The sequence below is a fragment of the Myripristis murdjan genome, chromosome 7 (assembly GCF_902150065.1).
Source record: "Myripristis murdjan chromosome 7, fMyrMur1.1, whole genome shotgun sequence".
In the NCBI taxonomy this organism is placed as follows: Eukaryota; Metazoa; Chordata; class Actinopteri; order Holocentriformes; family Holocentridae; genus Myripristis; species Myripristis murdjan.
In genome coordinates, this window is record NC_043986.1 from 23,008,266 (window position 1) to 23,031,404 (window position 23,139).

A 23,139-nucleotide genomic window follows, 5' to 3' on the forward strand; every position below is an offset into this window, starting at 1 on the left:
GCTGCGAGAAAAGCTCAATATCAGTCAGGGAAGGTTCATTGTCAATTTAACCTCCCTGTTCCCAGGCATAAGTTGGAAAAATAATTTAACAGGCGCAGTGCTTTTCTCTCATGAACAAACTATGATATTTGCCCCAACCCAGACATGTTGACGTGCGCTTGACAAATATATGTTAATGATGTAGAAAATAGCTGGAAATTGGATAATTAAATAGTTGCATTTAAATGACTCAATGTGGAAAACTGCTACATAGCATGACACATAAAGAATACAATATCCATTACAGGCCTATGTTCAGAAATACTTCATCACACCACAGAAACAGTTGGGCCCCCTCACCCCAGACCATCATTTTAGAAAAATATGATCCATAGTTTTCCCCAGATGCTTTTTGTCCTTGCTCCTGGACTATAAGCTCGGCTTGGTGACAGCGATGTGAACTTGTGCTGTAATGTACAGTCACATATGTGTGATAAATCCTGGCCATTCTGATTTAATACTGTTCCCTCTTCAAACCTGCCACATACAAGTTGCAGGGTCACTGTCAGTGGCGGGGATGATTTAGGGTGAGCCCAGCAATTTATGGATTAACTCTGCTCCAACCACAATTTCAAAACTCTTATCAATATACAATATACAATAAACTTATATTTGAAAGCAGTGAAAAGACAAACCAGTGAGTGATACTTTGAACTTGTCACAAGAGCACAAAAGTCACAAATTACCCTCCTTCAGTTAGCATACAAAATTTCAACACCCCTCACTTGAACCATGTGCTTTCAAGGCTTACAGCTTGACATCAACCTATGGGAAATATCCAAGACATAATGGCTTCAAAAAGGTGTGACTGCACCATATACTTACATGTGGAAAAGTTATTTTGTGTGCTGAGACATATAAAAAGGATTTTACTGATTTCACTTTCGTACTTTTGCAAGAAAAAAAACAAACGCTCAACTACATCACAATTATGAACAATGTGTTCATTAAAATATGAATTTTGCTCATTCTGGCCTTTTTTGTGTCTATTCCTAAAAATTAAATTTGTCCATATTCCAATGCTTTCCCAGCCATTACTCAACCATCACCATCGCTGCTCAAATATAAGTATAGAATAGAATAGAATAGAATAGAATAGATAATTTGATGACAAATGGAACATCATAGCTCTATACTGCGTGCACTTCTGTCTCTATCAGGATCCTGCGTGGTCCTCAGCTATAAAGCAGGATGACAGGAATAGAAATATCAAATTTAATTTTAAATAGTTTTGCTTTATTTAAATGCTGTAAGACATTTCACAGGTGAGGTTTTATTTTACTATACAGTTAAGATGACATTGGATTATTGCTATTGGGAATCAAACAGGTAAATCCAGTGAGATTCCCTGTATAAATACTTTGCTTTAATTCATTCTAATAAGCAACAGTGAATGCTGAGTTAAATGTTTGGGGGGTGGTGGGGGAGATTACTACTGTATTTGCTTTATGGCGCACAAATCAAAGTGAACTAATGAGTCCAAACAAATACAAACCAACCCAGAGATATCTGGCCAATTTAGCAAGCAAGAGTCTAATTCTAGATTTCACTCTAATCAAAAAAGATGTAATTAATTAATCAGATAATTCACTGCCACGCATGGCAGGACACACATCTGTGCAGCGGTAATGGGGAGGGAGAAACAAGCCGAGCAGTGCAGCACTATTACTTTCCCATAGCTTGTTCATCATCAGTGCTGGAATCCAGTTAGAAAGCCCCAGCACTCCCAGATGCTCAGATAGCTTTTAGTAAGTGTGCAGCACTTGGCGTTTTCAGCATGCGAGTGCAGTGCAGTGTGTGGCGATGGGACGGATAGATGTGAGGGGTGTGAGGGTGTTTGAGGTAACAGAGAGGACATGAGGGAGGCAGCGCCTGTACAAGGCAAACATAAACTGTGCCACTTCATCTGAAAACAATGGGGGACAGGACACTGAATGTGCTCTCATCCACATCTCCATTGTCTGCCCTCCTCTTTTACTCCTCCTCCGAGCAGGGAGCATAAGCAGGGTGAAAGAGGGAGGGAGAAGGAGCGGGGGAGAGGGGAAGAGGGGGAGCAGCAGTGGGGGCAGTGGGGGTCTGGCTGTGTTCTTTCTCCTCTGTCTGTGTGCGAATGCACAGACGGTTCAGTAGTAATTTGATGTGTGTCCCCGGGGACATTTGATGGATTAAAGCTAAGCAGCTCCATTTCGCAGCACCACCTGATCTTCCACTGCCTGTGCCCCATATAAAGGCTGGCGTGATTGCTGATCTCAGCTAGTCTGACAGTCTCTCTCTCCCTCTCTCTCCCTCCCTCTCTCTCTCTCTCTCTCTCTCTCTCTCTCTCTCTCTCTCTCTCTCCCTCTCTCACTCTCTGTCTCTCTCTCTCTCCTCTCTGTCTGTCTCCATCTCTTCTCTTTCTCGCTGGTCCCTTAAGCCTGCTGCATCACAGGAGCTATCCAGTGCTGAACAGGATCGTTTTATTTTTTTTTTTTTTTTGGGGGGGGGGAGCTGGGGGAGCCATAGAGTATCACACAGCATTGCCGTCAGCCTTGTTCTCCACTGGTTTCCATTTTCTTTCTTATCTTTATGTTTTTGGCTGTTGTCTCCACATTAACCACAAGGATTACCGTCAAGCCAGCTCTGCTTGTGTGCTTCCTCAGAGGGTCTTTTATTTTCTCTCATGCTTTTTCCTCAGCTCTGTGTTTTTATCCACTGAAACATGCCCCGTTCATTTTTGGTGAAGAAAATCAAGCTTGATGATTTCTCTTCGTCCAATGTGGCAACCTCTAATCATCATCACCACCACCTGGACGACTCGTTCACTTTTGCACGCTCCATCACAGACTCTGTGACCAGCCTTGGGGTTCGTCTCAGTGAGAATGGTGAGTTAACATGCCTCTGGTCTGCCCTGGTCCTGCCGATGTAAAGATGTGCTAGCACCACTGCCCTGTAGACAGCTCCGCTGCTGATTTCAGCATGCCTGACGTTTCCAGTTAACACAGACCGCATCCTCTTTTGTTTTCCTGTTTGGTTAAATTTCCTTGTGCTTCAGCCAATAGCATACCCACAGTGTGTAAATTAACATGAGATGTTACATGTAGCCTGCTGATGTTTGCATCAATATCCCAAATAATCCCCAACAGAGCCACCCCACCCCCATCACCGTGCTCCCAGACTTTTGTTTTTTGACTCCAGTGAAGGACAGACACAATTCAGGTCACAGTCGCGGATTAGCTTATGTAAATAGGGAACAAAACGTGTCTCTAATCAGGAGAAGCTTCAGTTACGTATTTGTGCGGCTGCCTCAGCCCTGTGGTGTCTGGACACAAACAGGCTGACTCTATCTGGCCGTCATGTGGACTAAAAAATTCATGAATATGAGAGATGAGTATTGGATGATACATTTGTCCTTAGCTGTTATTGTCCTTGAGTTCCCATCACAGTCCGAGCCTCCCTTGCCCCCCTCTTCCCATCCAACTGGAGCGTACACAGCCTCCCCACCCCCATCCCTCCACTACATCTTTCTCTTCCTTCCGGGCATTTGAAAACTAGCAGGGGTTAGAGTTTCAGCCATGCAGGCCTATCACCCGCCGCAGAGACATCAACACACTGTACAGTACAGCCAGGAGGGAGGTGGGGAGCTAAAGGGATCGTGAAGGGAAGGAGAAAAAGGAGACAAAAATGCTTGGGGCAGCATTGGGAGTAATCACGTGACAGAGGTTGTACAGTAAACACGAAGAAAGGCACATAGCAGCACTGTGGTCAACACACGGACCGGGCGCACTAAGCTGCCCGTCAGTGCTGAGAGGCGTCCTTCACTTTCACAGTCAGGTTTAAGCTTACCGCTTCCATTTTGTGGCCATATTTAGAGGGCCAGATGTCTGTCTTTCTTTGTTATGATTTGTTATGATATCTTCACAGTAAAAGAAGCTTCCCAGCCTCCACAGCTATATGCCCACCTGTTATTCAAGCGCATTAATACCAAGGTCCAGTGAATTTTGGGCGATCAGCTTTAGCGGTATTGACAAGCACATGGAAGCACAGTGATTTGTGGTGACAAGAGACAGAATTGGTTTTAAAACAGGAATGATTTGTTAAATCACATGTAAAATAATGGCTTAAGAATAGGAAATAATGACAACAATTAAACATAGATTCTGGATTCATTTTCTAAATGCATTTGTTGTAGACTACCACAGAATTACACATATATTTACCAGATTAATTTTAGTGTACAGTTTGGACTGAAAGTTATTTAGCTTTAACGCTGTATTCATTTAGATTATGATGATGGGGCAAATGTTTGTATTAGTATTCTCACCCTCTTTTGTGCCTGTTCTATTGTTCAAAACCATGATAAATAAGCATTATTTAAAAAAGAAAAAAGGGCAATAAGGGGAAAGAACGATAAGGCACCGCACTGGCTTTGACAAAAGGTATTTAACTCACACAAAAGAATCTCTCTTTTCATGCTGAGTCAAAAAAAAGGCAAAATAAAAGAATTCTCAACATGGCTGAAATACCTAGCATCAGCACTTCTGCCGTGCCAAGAGATTTTCTTTCCCCCCATTGTGGAGACATTTGACTTGAGTGTCTGTCGAACAACAAAGAGGGGTGGCTGAGAGGGTCCATTAATTACATGCTTGCTTTGCATTAGAGAAATGAGTCTGTGAGCTGTAAAGGCTGATACAGTGCAAGTCCTAAATGATGAACTCCTTGTCTGACCTTGGGTAATTGAAACATGCTATATGACTCTGCTTGCATTGATAGAATTTACTGAGGAAAAATCTCAACAAAATAAGAACCAAAAAGATTATACATAAAATGCAGTGATACTTAGGTGTATTTGTGGAAATCTTTAATATAAAACAAGTATGAATTAATCTTGGCTTGTGATGTGCCTACCAATAATTGTTAATATTTGTAAAATCAAGATTAAGCCACAACATACTCTGTGTATTACCTGAATAAAACACTGATTCCTTTTTTTCTTTTCTTTCTTTTTTTCTTTTACAGAGAGCATTGTTGTTGCCTTAACAAAGCGAGTGTATGTGTGTGTTTAATGAGTGTGCCTGGTGTTTCCCTGTGGCTGGGTGTCATGGTCATGCCTTTGACAAGGTGGGCTGTGTGAGCAGAAACCCTTGGGGATGGAGATAGTGCAGTAAGAGAGCACTTCAATTGATTTCCTAATGACCTCATTCTTGAAGGCACTTCAGCAGGCTCGCTGTGCTAGACAGGTGACCCTCTTCACAAACAATATAAGGATTTTTTTGTCCCTCTATAATGCCATGTATCAGATATCAGCTCAACTCTGTCCTCAAGTACACCATGCTCAATAAACTATTATTGTGTGTCGCGGACACTTAATCGGTTCCTTACACTATTTCCATCCTCTCCTGCACTCGGCCGTTCTAACAGCTGTACTATTTTACAGATGATGGCCTATTGATCAGTGCAAAACTTTGAATTTCATTAAAAAGCAGTCAATACCTAATTTCCACTGCTTGCTGCACACAATGCTTAGGAATGGCTTTTTTTTCTGCAGTTATGCACTATTTTCTCAGGATAGGGATTGCACCAGATTTTAGATTTGCAGCTACACTGTATGTTCACCCTATATGATAGCAACCCTGGAGGTAATTCAGAATTCATTCAGCTCTTGAGATTCACCGCACAAGAATATACTGACTTCTGTTTGGATGCCTTTAAGCTGCCAGCAAGCCTTTTAGCTCCTATGGCACTGGGCTACTTCAGAAGGGAAAGAAAGACAGGAATGATGCCAACAAGAATATATCTCTCTGTAATTGTGTCCTGTACAGCTGCAGAAAATTTATGTTGGTTGTGATATTTTTGTGCTTTGCTGCATCATGCAAAAAACCTGCTTGAAGAAGCAGCTTAAAAACCTACAGCATGTAGCCAGCTCCGTAACAAGTTGATGTGTTCCACAATCTCCCCCCACTGCGTGCCAAAATTTATTTGCCTCCAACAAAACAGCGGTGAATAATACAGACAGCACTCTCAAGTAAGAGGTGCAACCTGTTTTGATGTGCGTTTTCTAATAATACAAAACTCCTGGTTTGGAAAAACAAACAAAACCCCTGCAGCAGTAAAGCACTTCACAATAATAATGCACAAATTCATTATCCATTTTTTTTTTTTGTAAAGTTCAGAGTTGACACATAATGCTGCTCTGTGCCAGTGTCTCCTTCCACAAAGTGTGCTGTCCATTTGACTCATAATGCCAGTGCTCACAGAGCCTTAATTGAGCAAACAGGGAGATAGGCCACAGTCACAGAGGACTGGCATATCATAGATGAAGAAAATCTTATCATAGGCGGAAGGTCTAATCAATGAGACTACTTTATGTAAGAGGGGCTTTAATGTGCATCTTTGTTCACAGGGGAATTCTTTGATGAGCTATTAACTGTGCCTCAAATCCAGGGTTCGTTCTCGATGCAACAGTGCAACCTTCCCTAAACACTGCTGAGTGCGTCTTGTTTTCCTGCGTCATTGCGTTACTATGCATAAAGCCTGTGTGATCTGGAAAAAATGCAATTTGTTCTGCGCTGCCATTACTCCATCATTTCACAAAAGGGCAATCATCCAACACGATAATCATGTAATCACCACCATGTCACCGCATCCTATCCCTCACAACCCCTGGCTAACTGTAATTGCGTGTGTGTCTCTTCCCCAGGCTACATCCAGGATTACATCACGCCATCTGTATACCAGGGGGAGAAGAAGATGGAGCACAAACTGGCTTCACCGGTGTCGGACCCCCTGTACACCCAGGTGAGCAGCGGGGGGGAGGAGTACTGCGACCCTGACCTGGAGCACCCCGACAGCCCCCAGTCCGGCATGACAGCCAGCGGCTTCTACAGTGGCGAATCAGAGGCCCTGACTGAGGGTTACACCATGGATGCCTTCTTCATCTCTGATGGGCGCTCGAGGCGGAAGGGAGACAGCGAGGGTCGTGGGGGGAGCTCAAGAAGCAGCACTGCCAACGCTGCGGCCCAGGAAAGGGGAGCCGGCACGCCTCGCCACACCTGCAACGAATGCGGCAAGACGTACGCCACCTCCTCCAACCTCAGCAGACACAAGCAGACGCACCGCAGCCTGGACAGCAAGATGGCCCGCAAGTGTCCCACCTGCGACAAAGTGTACGTGTCCATGCCTGCGCTGGCCATGCACATCCTCACCCATGACCTCAAGCACAAGTGTGACGTGTGCAGCAAGGCCTTCAGCAGGCCGTGGCTCCTTCAAGGTCACATGCGCTCACACACGGGGGAGAAGCCCTTTGCCTGCGCCCACTGTGGCAAAGCCTTTGCTGACCGTTCAAACCTCCGCGCCCACATGCAAACACACTCTGCCTTCAAGCACTACAGATGCAAGCGCTGCAATAAGACCTTCGCTCTCAAGTCCTACCTGAACAAGCATTATGAGTCAGCTTGCTTCAAGGGCTCCGCAGACGAAGACGACTCTGGATCGGAAAACTAAGTACAAGAAGGAAGCAAAATTTGGAACCCCTGTTGTAGGTTCTCAACCAATAACCCTGTTCACTCTGCCCTCCATGCCTTTTTTCTTCCCTTTTTTTAGAAAGCAATATTTTCACTGAGATTATGTGAAGAAACTATAATGATTATGGCAAAGACAATTTCAAAAGATGCTGGATTTTTTTCCCTGCACAGTAGCTAATCGTCCACAGAAACATACAATCAAACAACCTTCCCCAAAATAGAAACTGTAGATGTTAGTTGTACACAAATAACTAACACGTGTGCACGTGGATGTGCACACTTACATATTAACACACACACACACACACACACACACACACACACACATGAACACACAAACACAATTATATATGAGGCCTGGCATGTGAATTTTTATCAATGACTATAATGATATTGATATCAATAGTAATAATATTTAGATTCCTGATATTTTATAGCAAATAGTATGGGAAAATGAAAAAAAAAAACAAAAACATAAAACAGACTGTAACAGTGTTCTTTTGTTTTTTTAGAGACAAAAATGACCTCTTGTATTTTTATGCTGCTTTTTATTTGCTAAGAATTGAATTCTTTTGCAACTGCCAACATGAACTTTTTATGAAAATGTGAACTATGACAGTATTTGCAAAAAAAAGGGAGATCATTTTAAAAAGGTAAAAAGACAAACCCCCTTTTTTTCCACACCAATGTTTCAATTCAACGGATGTTATTTTTCTATTTGATTTTTCTAAATTTATTTTTTTGTGCTTATTATCCCTTGTTGATGAAGAGTATCTTTGTAACTGTGGGTATTCAAACAAGTTAAAAAAAAAAACAAACAAAAAACAACAAAAAAAAAAAAGCAAACAAAAGCAAAAGCCAAGCCCATTCAAGTGATTTACATAAGCTATACAAGCTCATAGGCCATAGGTCATTCAATTCAATTCTGCAAGAGCAGGTATTTTGATGTGTTAAACAAGCCTGTTGAACAGGTTCTCACGCACGCCGTCTGATCAAATTCATGTTCCTTGCCCTGATATATTGACTCGGACAAAAACACTGGGAGCTAAACCAAATGATCTATCGTTATAAGTGCCATGTGCAGCGACCTGTCTATAGCAATGAAAACTCTCGTTGTTCTTCCTCCACCATGGTGGCTTTGCATGAACTCTGCTGCCTTTATGGTGCATCATGCAGTCTTAACAAAAGCAATCTCCATCCACCGTTTGAGGTGCTCCCCCTCCTCGCCTGATACCTCACATTGAAGAAGGTATGGACTCACACACCCTCAGTTACAAAGTGACAGTCAAATAATTGTTTGTCTGTTTGTACGTCGCTCAAAGCTCCGCCCATGGTTTTAGATGTACACCATCTATTTATCATGTAAATACTTTATTTATCTATTTATTTATCTATTTATTTATTGGTTGATTTACCTTATTTTTTTTCTGTGTATTTATTGAAAACCTTGCTTCTTAAGTCATTATCATCTATTTATTTATTGTTTATAATTGAGTTTAAAATAATGAACATCCATTGACCTTGTAAGATGCTGCTGATCTTCAAAGAAAATGTTTATATGCATGAAACTGTAGAGAGTCCGTGGGACTTAGTTTTTTAAAGAGGAACAATGTACAGTAGCAGCGGTGTAGAGTGCTTCAAATAAACGAATGCAGATTGCTTTGGCTTTCACGGCAATAACTTCACTGGCACGGCAATTGACATGTGTAACAATCATAGCTGTCCTGTTTTTCAAGTCGATTTAGGGCAATAAAAATGAAACAATGAAAATAAAGCGCTAAAATATCTCCCCTTCTGCTGATTCCAAATGTAAAATCCACTGCCTCCTCCCTTATGGCTGAAGATTTCGAGCCCCTTTTCTGTCTTCAAATCTCAGGCAATAATTCCCAGAGATGGCAGAACCTGATGCTGATGTGTGTGTAGATATCACCCCCTCCAAAAAAGTTACATTATCCATTTATCCATTTGTAAATTTGCAGCTTGTTTAACTTAGAGAATAGAAATAATGTAGGTGTAATCTAGTTACACTGAGTTTTCAAAGGTGGATAAGCAATAATAATAATAATAGTGATGCAGTGACTATGAACAAGACTCAATCCTTTATACAGTGTAACAGATTCCAAAACTGATGGGGAAAAAAACGTGTTTTAAATAGAGGTAATTTGCTTGGAGGAGAGTGCTTTCCTTTTGTATTATTTTTAATACCTCTTTTGTTTTCTAAAAAAAAGAAAGAAAGAAAGAAAGAAAAAAATGCTAAATCTTTCCTGGAAGCTGAGGGGAAGGTATGGTTTGACTGAACTGCTGCATGTATTACACAACAGGATGACAATAATTCTCATTTAGGTCACTGACATAATAGGGCATTTAAACGAAATTAAATTCAAAGTCACCAGTGCTTTTTTTTCAAATTGCGCTGCAGCATGGCTTCTTAAAACAGCTAAGTAAGCCTCGGACGTGTTAAAGGAGAAAATCCTGCTGAGATAACAGAACGGCTGGCTGTCAGGGGTTGTGCTGTGTAACCCGGCCCGGCACTAACAGGGATGATCTTGACGAGAAACTATCCTGGTGGAGAAAGTTTTTTTTTTTTTTTTTTTTTCTGTGATTGTTGTAATAAAATGACGCACTCTAATGCACTTCCAACTCCCCCTTTCATTTGTCCCCGCTCCGCATCCCTCACCACCCGCCCTCGTCCCATCCCAACTGTCTCCAAACAGACGTATGGAGTAGGAGATGTGCTGAAGTGGGATTGGCGGAGGGTGGCAGAGTGTGGGAGGATAACAGGTGTTTGCAGACAGACTGCAGATAGGGAGCGTAATTGAGTCGGTGAGCGACCTCCAAGGGGAAGGTCAAGCACCAGCAGGCAAATGCACTGTCAGCTATTTGCATATTCTAAATGGATGACACACTCACAGTAATGGTGAGCTTGTCTTTAAAAAAAAAAAAAAAAAAAAAAAAAAGGGGGAGTGGGGGGAGACAGAAAAGGAAATAAAAAATGGTTTCCGGTCTTATCCGTCCTTCCCTCCTATTCCAGCATTATCCTGTCAATGGTAGTTTAAGTGCTACAGTTGAATCACTGTAGGAGAGCATCCAAACCACCTGTCTTCCCATTAGCTTGCAGCGCACACATGGTTTGGCACGTTGCTTTATATTCACATTACAGCTTTTTATTCAGGCAGAAATCAGGATTTCCTATTCAATCTTGTTCTGTTTTTATCTTTTTTTTTCTGTTCTACTGTGTGACAGGGATCGATTTCCAAAAGCGAGGGATTTTAGTATTGCAGAAAAAAAAAACCCACTAAAATTATCACAACTTGTGGAAAATGAAAGTCGCATCTAAAACTGTCAGTGTTACGGATCGTCCTACACAGCAATGGAGGCACAATTTGATTCTGAATTTGGGTATAGGGAAACATTGTTCCTCTTTGATGATTTTGTAAATATATTTGTAAATATATCACAGCAATAATATGACAATGCATGTAGACATTTAATTGCTCTTTTTTAAATTCATGTTGTCTTTTTGAGAAAAAGACAAATTACAGGTACCAATTGCAGTCTGGGTGGCAATGTGAATCAGGGAGTGTCTTGATTAAAAGCTATCTGTTGTAAGTTACCAACGAAAACTTCAAACTCTGTGTATTCTGAAAGATTTGATCATGTTCTGTATGATTTTCTGTTCTTGTTTTCTTTTATTTATGTGCCCGGCTTGGCTGCGCAATGAAAAGTGCCAAAAAGTATGATTTCCATGACAAAAGCCTTCAACATATGGTTGGCTGCTTGAAACCTTCCATATGGTCCTCAAAAAAAAAAAAGTGATTTAGATTTTCCACTTTCTTTCTCGCTCTCTCTCTCTTTATCTTTCTATCTCTCTGTTCCAGCTGATTATGAAGAAACTTAAGCCATGATTGCTGAGGGGTGTTTTGGTTTATCTTGTTCTGCTACACTTAATAATGATGACAACAATAACAATGATAAAGTTAATAAAAACAATAGCACAAGTAACCTACAAGTCCATTTTTATTTCTTATGAAATACTCACTGGACTTTCAAAGGAAACTCACAAGATATTTGATTTTAGATTAGAACATGACAACAGATATTTTGGATATTATTTTATCGCTACTCAAGGAAAAGGAGAAAAGACACACACACACACACACACACACACACACACACACACTTAAAGATGGGGGTTGAGAGAGCATAATCTCCTCCATCTAATTCATAAATTTAATAGTTTTTATATACATATATAGATGTTTAAGATTTTACCAGAAAATATACAGAGTGCCAAGATAATAGTATTTAACACAGAATCTGTTTTAAACAGTCCTTACTCAACATTAATTCATAAAGTAATTATAGTTGTGATAATAATGTGCCATCAACTGTAGCTTCCTTTGTCAACGTCTGATGGATTTTATCAGACTTATTATCAATTTCCTCACTATAATTTCAGCACGACTAATCTAACACTTTCGGTGCCAATAAACATTTGTTTTCACAGCGCCTGTTTTCAGCTGAGGACAACAGGGATGATCAGAGACACTGACAATACCAATATAGCTTTGAAAAAGGCTTCCTGAGATGCAGAGTAATATCAAAAGCAGAGGCATCTGTTCCAGCACTATTAAGCCCTTCCTGATCATTAAATTTTAATGGAACATTGATTTTATGCTGGAACTACTCTTTCTGAGTGACTCAAAAGCCAGAGAAAAATATGGAACAAAATAAAAATGAATCATGGCAGCGGACAGGGATTATTATTCTGGGGCTTTTCTTGATTGGTTTCCGGGGAATATACAACACTTGAATTCAATCACTTGTGTCCTTCAGTGTCCTCCAGCAGCGCACCGGCAGTATAATGAGACAGCAGGCTGAGCAGGGACTCAGAAACAAGACACTTTGCTGCACATTGCCCTCTTCCTATGCAACTGCAGGGAAGTGGTGACCGCCACAAAGCAGCCTTCCTTGCTAGTCGAGCCACTAAACATGAACAAGCAAATAACCAAAACATAAACTCATATTTTGATGAATCTTTTGCCTCCTCTGAGAATCAAACAACAAGTTTACACCCGGTGTTGATCCCAGTGCTCTATGTAAAATCAGCACACAGGCTCCCTGTGCTGCAGATGAAGATGTTTCAGGCTCGACATCAACATTCATGTGCGGTGCTCACTGGAAGTTTAGCATGGCAGATGTTGGCCCTTATCAGATTTTATGATGAAAGTAAATAACTGATTTCATTACATGGCAATGGACTGTAAAATAGGGACCCATGGAATCCAATTACATCACCCCTGGGTGTGCTGCGTGTGTAACAAGAACGGCTATGAGTGATCAACAATGGCAGGCAGGTAGAGGGACCATGGCCCTGCATACATATCCCCACATCACTCTGCTGCATGACAGCCATCACCATCCACCATCACTGCAAATTAACCAAATTACTGAAAACTAACCTGCAAAACTGAGCAGGCTGCACTGTTACACCTCAAAGATATCCACAGGAGACCACGGTCACCTTTTAGGTGACTGTCACAGAGGAAAAACTGTCTTCTGATGGAGGAAGTGGCACCACAAGGTTATAGCACAAATCTGCATGCAGCACCAGGCGCAGGCCGGTTTAACAACACAGACTGGAAAATGAAATCCTGGGCCATTTGTGATTTTCACATTATTTACTGGTAAGCAGCATTTATTTAAATTCTGAACTGTTGCCCAAACGCAAAGAAATTGTCTCTATTGTTGATATTATGGGCAAAAAACCTGAATGATGAGAAGTATAATCTTCATAATGCATAATGCAGTCAATATCTAGGCCTAATTCAGTGGTGAAAATGACTATTTTGACTGCAACTAGCATCTTTCAGTTGCTCAAACTGAACTCAATATTCAACATGCAATCTTTGTAAATTAAAAAAAAAAAAAAAAAAAAACTCTTACAACCTAATGCAACATCTTTCAACTGGTGTGGGCTCCTGCTCTGACCTTAAACATACATCTGGCGCCATCTGTTGGCTGGTCACCTCCTGTCAGCTGAGCTCATAAACAATGAAACAATAAAACAAGCTTAGCACCCTTTGTTCACTGATGATAGTCATCAGCTAAATTGAATCCTTAACTTGGAGGTAAAGTTATGATCTAGGCTGTTTAATTTTCAAAATGTAAACTCCATTTGCATCTCAATCTCCAAATTAATCTCCATGTAACCGGCCAACCTGCGAGCTCACTGGCCAAAGTGGGTCTCAACACGAGGCTGGTGCACACCAGTTGGTTCAGCCAGTCAAGGCCAACCAACTGTAACTGCCCCTTTAAGAGCTAACAGTTTGTCTTTTCACATTCTGCATCACAGGAGAGAGATGCTCATTAAAGCGCCTCCATTCCTCACTGTTTCATCAAGTGAGACTGCCAAGCTCTTTAACTCAGTGTTCTTGATGTTTGCGCTGTTTGTGTAAAACCCATCTGTTTCCTCCTCTCTCTGTTGGCAGAGGGTCCACCTCATCCGTATGCTTCTCTTTTTGAAGTCGTGTCAAAATCGTATTTTTATGCATCTAAGATATCCAACTTGTCATTAGCACTCAGGCAAAAGTCAAAAGGGGCACTCCTTAAATAGCGACTTGTTTTCGTGGTACACAATAAATGCAAAGACAAGGACAATACATAAATGAACTGCAAATAAAATACTTATGAGGTGCTGATGTGTTTTGGAGGGAAATGCACACCAATTTAATGACTCTTGAGTGCCGTGTAATGTTGATACTCAAGCCTGAATATATAGTTAAAAACCTGTAATCATGTGTTTCTATGTAAACTGGCTGCAAATGGAAAGAAAGGGGTACAGCACTGGAAGCCTAATCCACATATAAATAACCACACTCCAAAGAACCACTTGCACTTTCTGTGGATGTGGTTGGGCGAGCAAATTCATTTCAAGGCAAGGAAGATCATTAAACAGAAATCCCATTCTGGGCAGCTGTACTGCAATGAGATAGCACAGCGATGAAAATAATTTCAAAGGTTTAGGCAGCGAGAGCCACCAGTGAATAATCAACATCACTGAACAAATCAGTCACATATTCAGCTGCACACACAGTAACATCCGCTGCTGCTAAACCGTGTCATGATTTCAGACACATTCATCTATCACAAAGCTAGTTTGAAGACCGAAAATCACCGTCAGAATAATTATCACTTTAAAAGCATGTCAATGTGTTAAAAAAACTAAGGTATAAATAAATATAGCTCACTTCCCTGTCGGGGAGCTGGCAGGTAATTTTCTCCAGCTGCTCTAAGTGTGACAATCCCACGGGGACTGAAATCTAATATTAACAGCAAATCATTATGTGGGAACTGTTCTTCCATGACCCGCCGCTGTACCTGTGTGACTAACTCAATCTAAGTAATTGAGATATGTTAGCAACTAGAATACAGTCCTGCTGTGACAGCGGAGGGTCACACAGAGTGTAGTGGGACTCCAGATACACCTCGGCAGTGCAGATAATTTACATGTCTATATGGTTTGATTGACAAGGCCTCTTCTCTTCATGTGAGGCTCTTTTGGTGGTTTGTGATGTGGCGGCTTTTGATTGACAGCAAAGCATCGACTTGAATGTGACATTGTATAAAGAAGCAAATGCCCAGGAGGGATATGTCACCATACATATTTACCACAGTTATTCATACAGAAATACCAAGTCATGCAGCCAGGTGCTCAATTTATGTCAGCATCCTGTTGTTCTTATTGGGGATTTTTTTTTTTTTTAATTCTTTTTTTAGCTGGCTTTCTACCCATCATCTGTGGCATTGTAATGAGCTGAGTTGCTCTCTCTCAGAGGGGAAAAAAGCTCGAACTTTAAAGTAGCTTTGATTGCTTAACTATTTGGGGGATATTATGAAACAGATTGTTGCTCAGACTGCTGAATATCTACCATTATAAAAGACAAAAAAAAAAAAAAGCTGATCATATTGGTTATATTCGCTGCAGCGCCCAAGCTACAAGGTGCATTTTGTTCAGTTTTATTCTACAAAGCTACATAATGTACTGCTACCGTTATTAATGAGTACACACTCTATATGTGGACCTCCTACATATTGCAACTGATCCCCGTGTGACCAATTAATCAACATGAAAGGCGCTGCCACTGCAGTTGAAAGTATTTGCAATAAATTCAATATAATGGTCTGCCTCCCCTGTCCAAGAAATCATTTTTAATTGTCTCATTAGAAGATGCTGTGGCTGTGGGTTGGAGAAAACAACAATAGTTTTGTTTCCACTCTGCTGTCGTGGATCTTTGAAGCTTTCCGCTTACCTGTGCACAGCTCTGAGCCCAGACGTCCTTTTTTGTAACCACAGCAACCCGGTTGGGTCTTTGAAATCTCTACAGAAATAGAATATTACCAAGTGCTCTTTGAAAGAGGGAGCCTAATATCATGCAACACTCAACAATACACAACACTCACCTCATTAAAAATTATCATCAGCAAAGGATTCTGAGCTTGTAGCTACTCTTTTCAACTGTTTGACTAATTGCTAGAGTGAATTTTAATGAGAGACAGTTTGGCCGTGATATCTCGCAGAGGATGTGCCACCAAAAGGCTAGGCTGTGCAGCTCGGGGGAAAGTTTACAGTAACTAGGTTTGTTTTGTTTGTATCACTAATAAATGCCATGCAGTCCTGAACAAACACCTCCGGTGCTTTGCAGGCCTGTTTGCAGGTAACAAGCAGCAGACCTGTGATTGCTCCTGTTTACGACACAGGACAGTGTTTTACTGCACAACATCAAGCACAAACACAGCTGCGTATGTTGTCTGCTGATAAAACAAATGAAACATGTGTTTACCTACTTTAAATAATAATAAAAAAATATTATTTTCCTTTGTTTGCGAGGTGTGGAGCCCGTCAGGCCAGGTGGGGCGGGATTACGGGCAGTGAGATGATTGGCAGCGCGGAAAGCCAATCACAAGCTTCCTGTTCATTTCCGCGTCAGGAGGAGGAAGTAAACAAACCGACACACGCCTCTAAAACTGTACCGGGGGTATGTTTCATTTGTTTCACGGTGCTAAAAACGGAGTGAGAGTGTCAGCGGTCTGCCGTACCCAGCTGGCCATGTCTACACAGGCTGGTACGGACTTTAACCCTCCTCCAGTATTCGTTTTTCAGCCCTTATTTCAGTCTTCGCGGTCAGATTAGACCGATCTGTTTTAACTGCTTATATTGACACAAAAAACATTAATTACTTTTCAACTTTTGTTGAAGACCTTTTTAAGATGTTAAGGAATGTCTCAGACCAGTAGATGACATAAGTAAATGCAATTATTGCAGAAAAAACAGACAGAGCACAGAAGTCCTTATTGTAAACAAATTCAAAACAGGGACCAAATGCACTGAACATCAGCATCAACAGTCGTGTGTGTGTGTGTGTGTGTGTGTGTGTGTGTGTGTGTGTGTGTGTGTGGCAGGAGAGGCTGGTTTTATTGCTTCTAGGGGCACAGAGCTTGCCCCTTTTCTGTTGGTGGAGCATCTGTGGCCTGCAGGTGCCTCACCAGAGGGTGCCGTTGAGTTAGAGGGGTCACTAAAGCTTTGTCAACTTTTTGTCAAGCTTTAAAGTTTGTCTTCCATTTCTGAGACATCCTCCTCTAGCTCCTGTTCAGTCTCAATCTCCTCTCCATTACCATTTGCTTATAAAATATGCTAGTATGGTCTAGAACCTCTTGGACAGAAAACCGCCTCATCAGTTGTCTACTCATGGTGTTCACAGAGTAGAATGAGAGCGAGGCACAAATAAATCTTTATGTCTGGGGTCTGTGAGAAGATACGATACATTGTTAATTCTGCCAGGTGCGGTTCACGCGAGGTGCAGTTCACGCGGGGGGTAGGGGGTTGGTAAGCACGAGAAAGAGACAGGTTCCCGTAACTAACACCTAATAGTTGAAGCTGAAATATGTAACATGTACTTCATTTATGGGGTCTGTGAGAAGATACAATACATTGTTAATTCTTGCAGGTGCGGTTCACACGAGGTGGGGTGGGCATGTAAGCACGAGAAAGAGACAGGTTCCCAGGTGGGTGGGTGGTGTGTATGTGTGTGTGTGTGTATGTGTGTGTGTGTGTGTGTGTGTGTGTGTGTGTGGGGGGGGGGGGGGGTTGTGGCTGTGGATGGGTGGGTGAGTGGGTGTGTGTATGGAGATGTTTTCCAGTTGAAGGATGACTAGACGATAGTCTTTCCCATTCATTTCTTATGGCGGTCATTTTTGACCGGGAACACCGAGGGTGTAACAATGTTCACTAAATCACTCAAAATTCAATGAAAGTGATTATCAACAATTTTATATGTTCAAAGGCCTAGTGTGGAGGATATCATGAGGCCTTGAGGCAATACGATGAAAAATAAAATTTTTATGATTATTTTAAGTTTCAAATCGGTCAGATTTGACCCGAACACTGGAGGAGGGTTAAACACAGCGACAGCAGGTCCGTCCACTCCGACGGCGTCCAGGAGGTCCACAACGTCCCGCTGCGGGTCATCATCCGGCCGATCCCGCCCGAGCTGGACGAGCACAAAGTCCGCAGCCTCATGAGCACAATACAGGTAAAAACCAATAAATACACATGATCATGGGCTGTTTGAGTGCCTCACCGCAGGGGGCTGGTGGTACTCACTTGTGACTTTATATTTTAATTTCATGTTTTAATGTCCAGCTGTCACCTCACTAATGCGACTGTAGAGTCACGGTGTGTCTGTGGCTCTGTAGCCTGTTAGTGACGCTGTAGGCTTACTTCATACTAACACTACTGACAATACTAATACTTCTATAACTGCAATTACTAATACTACCAATACTAGGCCTACAACAACTACGACTAACATTACTACAACTATCACTACTACTGATACTACTAATATTAATACTAGGCCTACTACTACTACTGCTAGTGCTACTGATACTAGTACTACAAATACTACTAAAGTTAATACTAGGCCTACAACTACTACTATTACTACTACTGCTACTACTACTACTACTACTACTACTGATACTAGTACCACAGATACTACTAATATTAATACTGGGCCTACAACTACTACTGCTACTACTACTACTACTACTACTACTACTACTACAATTACTATGACTACTGATTCTACTAATATTAATACTAGGCCTACAACTACTACTACTACTACTACTAATACTAGTACTACAAATACTACTAATATTAATACTAAGCCTACAACTACTACTACTACTGATACTAGCACTACAAATACTACTAATATTAATACTTGGCCTACAACAACTACTACTACTGCTACTGCTGATACTAGTACTACAAATACTACTAATATTAATACGAGGCCTACAACTGCTACTACTACTACTACTACAACTACTGTGATTACTGATACTACTAATATTAATACTAGGCCTACAACTACTACTACTGATGCTAGTACTACTAATACTACTAATATTAATACCAGGCCTGCAGCTACTACTACTGCTACAACTAGTACTACTACCGATACTGATACTAAAATTGTAAAACTTGAACTGGCAGCACATAGAAATTTACATGAAAACGAGCCTGTAAAATGTGTCTGATACAGTGACTTTAATGTTGTAGCTGATGTGGACATCCTGGGGTCCTCAGGCAGAGTATTCCTTTTTTTAATCTCATATGGCATCACAATGATATTCATGCAGAGTGATATCCCGGGAACATATAGTGTATCATCAGTATAATGTTCCTATAGGGGCTTAATGGTGTGTCTGCTGCTTGTAGTGCGCTTCTGAAAAACATTATAGCATACCTACTTTTTTCATGAGGGAATTTAAAGTGGCAATGAAAACAGAGGTTTGAATAGATAGTAACAGTTGTCATTTTACACATCACATCAAATCCCTGTGGGTGAGCATCATGTATGTTACTCAGGCAAGACATTTGTTTTGAGTGAAATGCTTGCCGTGAACCTGTGAATTCATCACTGATCTTCATCTCCTTCAGGAGGCAGCAGACGTCAACACCGTTCCTCCCATCGACGTGCTGTGGATCAAAGGCAGAGAAGGAGGGGATTACTTCTACTCTTTTGGAGGCTGTCACAGGTTTGCAGCGTACCAGCGGCTGAACATGACGACAATCCCGGCCAAGCTCATCAAGTCAAACATCTCAGACCTCAGGACTTACCTTGGTGCCTCGACACCTGATCTGCTGTGAGGCCAGAGCAGTTTGTTCAGCAGACATGTTCAGTCGGCTCACATCTGTGGAGTTACACTGCATTTGTTTTTCTCTATAGAACCAAATTTCTCTTTCCAGTTAGAGGTAGCAACTCTCCTATTGCAGCTGGTGACTGAAGAGCAAAGCTTCACCAGCAGGGGGAGATGTAGCTCCTTAGTTGTACACAAGACATTGTGTTGAAACGTGTGTGTGTGTGTGTGTGTGTGTGTGTGTGTGTGTGTGTGCGTGCATGCGTGCATGCATGCATGCATATGGCTAAGTATGTGTGTTTAAGTTTCACATTTTACCAAGTGTTAATTTGTCATTCTGTTGCTTCAGTCTTTCCAAACAAAAATCATGCATAAAACAGAATTTACATCTTCATTTTCCCATCATTCTTCCACTTATGGTTGGAAATGTGTGGTTGAAACATTGGTAAAGTCAGACTTCATGAATGCTTCATGTTAAAACTACTAAAATTTTCTTGTGGGGGCAGATGCCCCCGGAGCCCCCCTGTATGAGGTTTTGGTTTCGGGACTTGCCGCATTGTGCACCTCTTGTGAGTTGTCACGCAGGTTCTTTGCAGTTTCCTGTCACAGAGTAAATGTAACGTTTACTTTGCTCAGCTTGGAGCCTGTAATGTGACCATGTTTTGGTGGCAATTTTATTTTGGTAATCAAACAACACAGAGCTAGTTTTTGCTGCAGTGACAGAATGAACAGAAAATGTACATTTGGCATGAACTGTAACGTAAACAAAAGGTTTAAACAAGAAACCTATTTAAACAAGATGCCAATATTTCATATAGATAATTACTAATAATAACATATACAGTAACATATTGACCATCCAATAAAATTAAATACTTTTTGCCACCAGTTGTCATCACAGCCTTCATGTCAGTGTCACATCTCAGCAGCCCATGTATCACAGTAAATTCCCATTTTCCCTGTGCTACTCACTGTTTTGTTGGATCATCCATGTTCACTCATCTTATAATTGTGATGTTTCCAGCAGCACATAATACAGGAGCCTATAGATGGAGCATGCGGGTTGGAGGAGGGGTCAGGTGTCATGAGAATACAGAGCCTCCGTGGTCGGGATCAGGCTGACTGGGAAAAGACAGTCTTCACTTTGTACCGTCTAATAGTACAGGCTATTTTGAGGCAGGCATTGAGTTTTGCCCCTTCCTCTCATCATCAGTCTTGCCCAGGCACCGTCTGTACAAAGGATGCCTCTTGTTAACCTTCCCACCCCTTCCAGATTGTGTTTTGCCCAAGCAAGAAGGAGGATGAAAAGCTCAGTATTTCCTCTGGGATGCAGGGCTGAAGGTGAAATCATAAGACTCCCCACCCCCGCCCCCCCCAGAAAAAAGCAAGGCCTTCTCTCACTTCCTTCACCCTGAGTGACAACCAGGTGAATGAACTCAGGACCTGGACATTGTTGTAATAAGCAACGTTATGCTTGGGCAACGCTTCATACTGGTCTTCTTAATAATTTAAATGTTTAACCCCTTGAAACCCATCAGTGTCCCCAAAATAGCTTAAAATTTAGAAAAATCAAAACATGTTTTTCCATGTTGTATGACAGTACAATCAGCCGACCAATTAATCGTCTGTCTCTACATCAGGCTCACATTGTGTGAAATATCCAAACCCAAGATGCCATTGTTTCATGGCTGCAGCGTTGCAAAAAAGAGAAAATATCGACATGTCTTGTGCATAATTTCATACACATTTCCCTGTAATTGAGCAGGACATGTTTGGTATCTTTGAAAACCTTGGGATCTCAACCAGAATTTCAAATAAAGTACTTCGGGTTTGAACAAAGCTCGGCCACACGACAATGATAAACTCACTGATGAGACCAGCAGGAATGGATAGGAAAGCACAAAACCAGTCTTTGTGCGGTTTATTGCATTGCAAATCGTTCACACTGACAAATTTTATTTAAAAGAGTAGGAATGCTTTCCAGTGCAATACTTTGAGCAGAACTTTTTTTTTTTTTGCTTTCCTTAAACACCCCAACACTTGTTTCTAATGATGCCTTGCCCTGTTGTAATGACAAATCGTAAGAAGTGCATCACTTGCAAAATATTTTCCACGACTCCCTGTTTGCTGGTTCAGACCTCGAGGCCGGCCCTGCTCAATAAATCATCAGTGAGACGACAGCTCTCTTGCCTGTGTCGTAGAGGAAGGAACTGTAGCTGAGCAGAAGAATACCAGGTAAACTATACATTGCAGGTCATTACACAGAAACAAGGCTCTTCCTTTATCAATACCCTCACAATGCAGCCTCAGACCTGCCTGATACTCTCCCTCTGTGGCCATCGAGGAAGTGAGGACAGACCCGGGGCAGCCTCGACCGGCCGGCCCTGAAGGACTGTAAATTTCTCCAATGAATCGTCGCGTGTGAGAAGATTTCCTGTGGCTCACTGACTGTCTGGAAGTAACTGAATCCTCAAAGGGTTTTTGACACGCAAAACCCGGTAAGAAAAAGGGGAGAAAAAAACATTGCACCTGTTACTTTGGGGGGCTGTTTCCATGGGTGGTTCTGTACGCTTCATCTTTGGGGATTCAGACAGATCAAGGGGATTTTGGGGGGCTCAGTGGAGGAAGTGATTCAGGTCGTTGTGATAAATGGTTTGTTGCCATGTCATGTTCTTGCCTTTTTCCCATGTGGATTTTTTTTCACCACTCTAACTCATGTGGAGGTCAGTTACTGTTACAATTATTGAAGCTAAGAGACATGGCAGGCCTTCACTGTATCAGGTTTATTGAAAGATTATGTCATTTCCGCTTTAATGATTTAAGATAGGAATGTAGGATGTTGTAATTATGTGGTAGTAGTACGTACAAACTCAAATATCACAATATCTTGAATAATAAAACTATAACAGTTAAATAAGTTTAGAAAATTACATTCCTTTACTGTAATGAGGCCTTTAAAACCAGGAAAAGACAGCACTTATGCCACAACACAGTATTATGATATCCAAAATCACTGATGATATCTTGTCCTTTATCACAATAGCAATATAGTATTGATAGTGATACATCACCCAGCCCGATGTGATAGGCACCTCACCCGCCTTAGCCACCAGGACCGCTCCTCTAACGTTTGAACAAATATCCACATCAAGAGCTTTACCTCCTCATCCCTGGTGGGTCTGTAATGTGATCCAGTACAGTGAGGGAATAAAACTACCAAGATCTTAACCGAGCCCTGCATGGCGATATTTAAACACACCCTTGATCCTTACTCCCCCTGTGGAGTGCGTCTAAATTTAAAGTAAAAGCTGAAAAGTGATCTCTGGTTAGCCAGCTCACCCCATTTGTTCCACTCTGGGAGGCGTTACAGCCACAGTCCTTTTGAAGGAGG

At 41.6% G+C, this 23,139-nt stretch overlaps 2 protein-coding genes and 1 long non-coding RNA gene across 3 annotated transcripts in view; 2 read left to right on the top strand and 1 right to left on the bottom strand.

The window, feature by feature from the left end:
- Positions 1-16,109, bottom strand: part of LOC115362201 (uncharacterized) — a 38,890-nt gene extending 22,781 nt beyond the window's left edge. Inside the window, exons 1-2 of the long non-coding RNA XR_003928476.1 lie at positions 16,002-16,109; positions 15,851-15,919 (exon numbers count right to left, since the gene is read on the bottom strand). This is a non-coding gene — a long non-coding RNA (uncharacterized LOC115362201). The remainder of the gene's footprint in view (positions 1-15,850; positions 15,920-16,001) is intronic.
- On the top strand, positions 2,453-10,495 carry scrt2 (scratch family zinc finger 2). The gene is made up of 2 exons (XM_030056044.1): positions 2,453-2,900; positions 6,716-10,495. Exons 1-2 carry the CDS (start codon positions 2,738-2,740, stop codon positions 7,516-7,518), a joined length of 966 nt encoding a protein of 321 aa, XP_029911904.1. The 5' UTR covers positions 2,453-2,737; the 3' UTR covers positions 7,519-10,495.
- Positions 16,110-16,524: 415 nt separating the features above from the next.
- On the top strand, positions 16,525-20,439 carry srxn1 (sulfiredoxin 1 homolog (S. cerevisiae)). The gene is made up of 3 exons (XM_030056045.1): positions 16,525-16,672; positions 17,994-18,130; positions 19,549-20,439. The coding sequence occupies exons 1-3, from the start codon at positions 16,579-16,581 to the stop codon at positions 19,756-19,758; spliced, it is 441 nt and encodes a 146-aa protein (XP_029911905.1). The 5' UTR covers positions 16,525-16,578; the 3' UTR covers positions 19,759-20,439.
- Positions 20,440-23,139: the final 2,700 nt, after the last annotated feature.

Excerpts from the sequence above, each read along its gene's own strand:
- srxn1 (XM_030056045.1), top strand. The coding sequence starts at position 16,579 with ATGTTTCATTTGTTTCACGGTGCTAAAAACGGAGTGAGAGTGTCAGCG. Across the intron at positions 16,673-17,993 it reads TACACAGGCTGGTACGGACT|TTAAACACAGCGACAGCAGG; the intron begins TTAACCCTCCTC and ends ACTGGAGGAGGG. Across the intron at positions 18,131-19,548 it reads GCCTCATGAGCACAATACAG|GAGGCAGCAGACGTCAACAC; the intron begins GTAAAAACCAAT and ends CATCTCCTTCAG.
- scrt2 (XM_030056044.1), top strand. The coding sequence starts at position 2,738 with ATGCCCCGTTCATTTTTGGTGAAGAAAATCAAGCTTGATGATTTCTCT. Across the intron at positions 2,901-6,715 it reads GGTTCGTCTCAGTGAGAATG|GCTACATCCAGGATTACATC; the intron begins GTGAGTTAACAT and ends TCTCTTCCCCAG.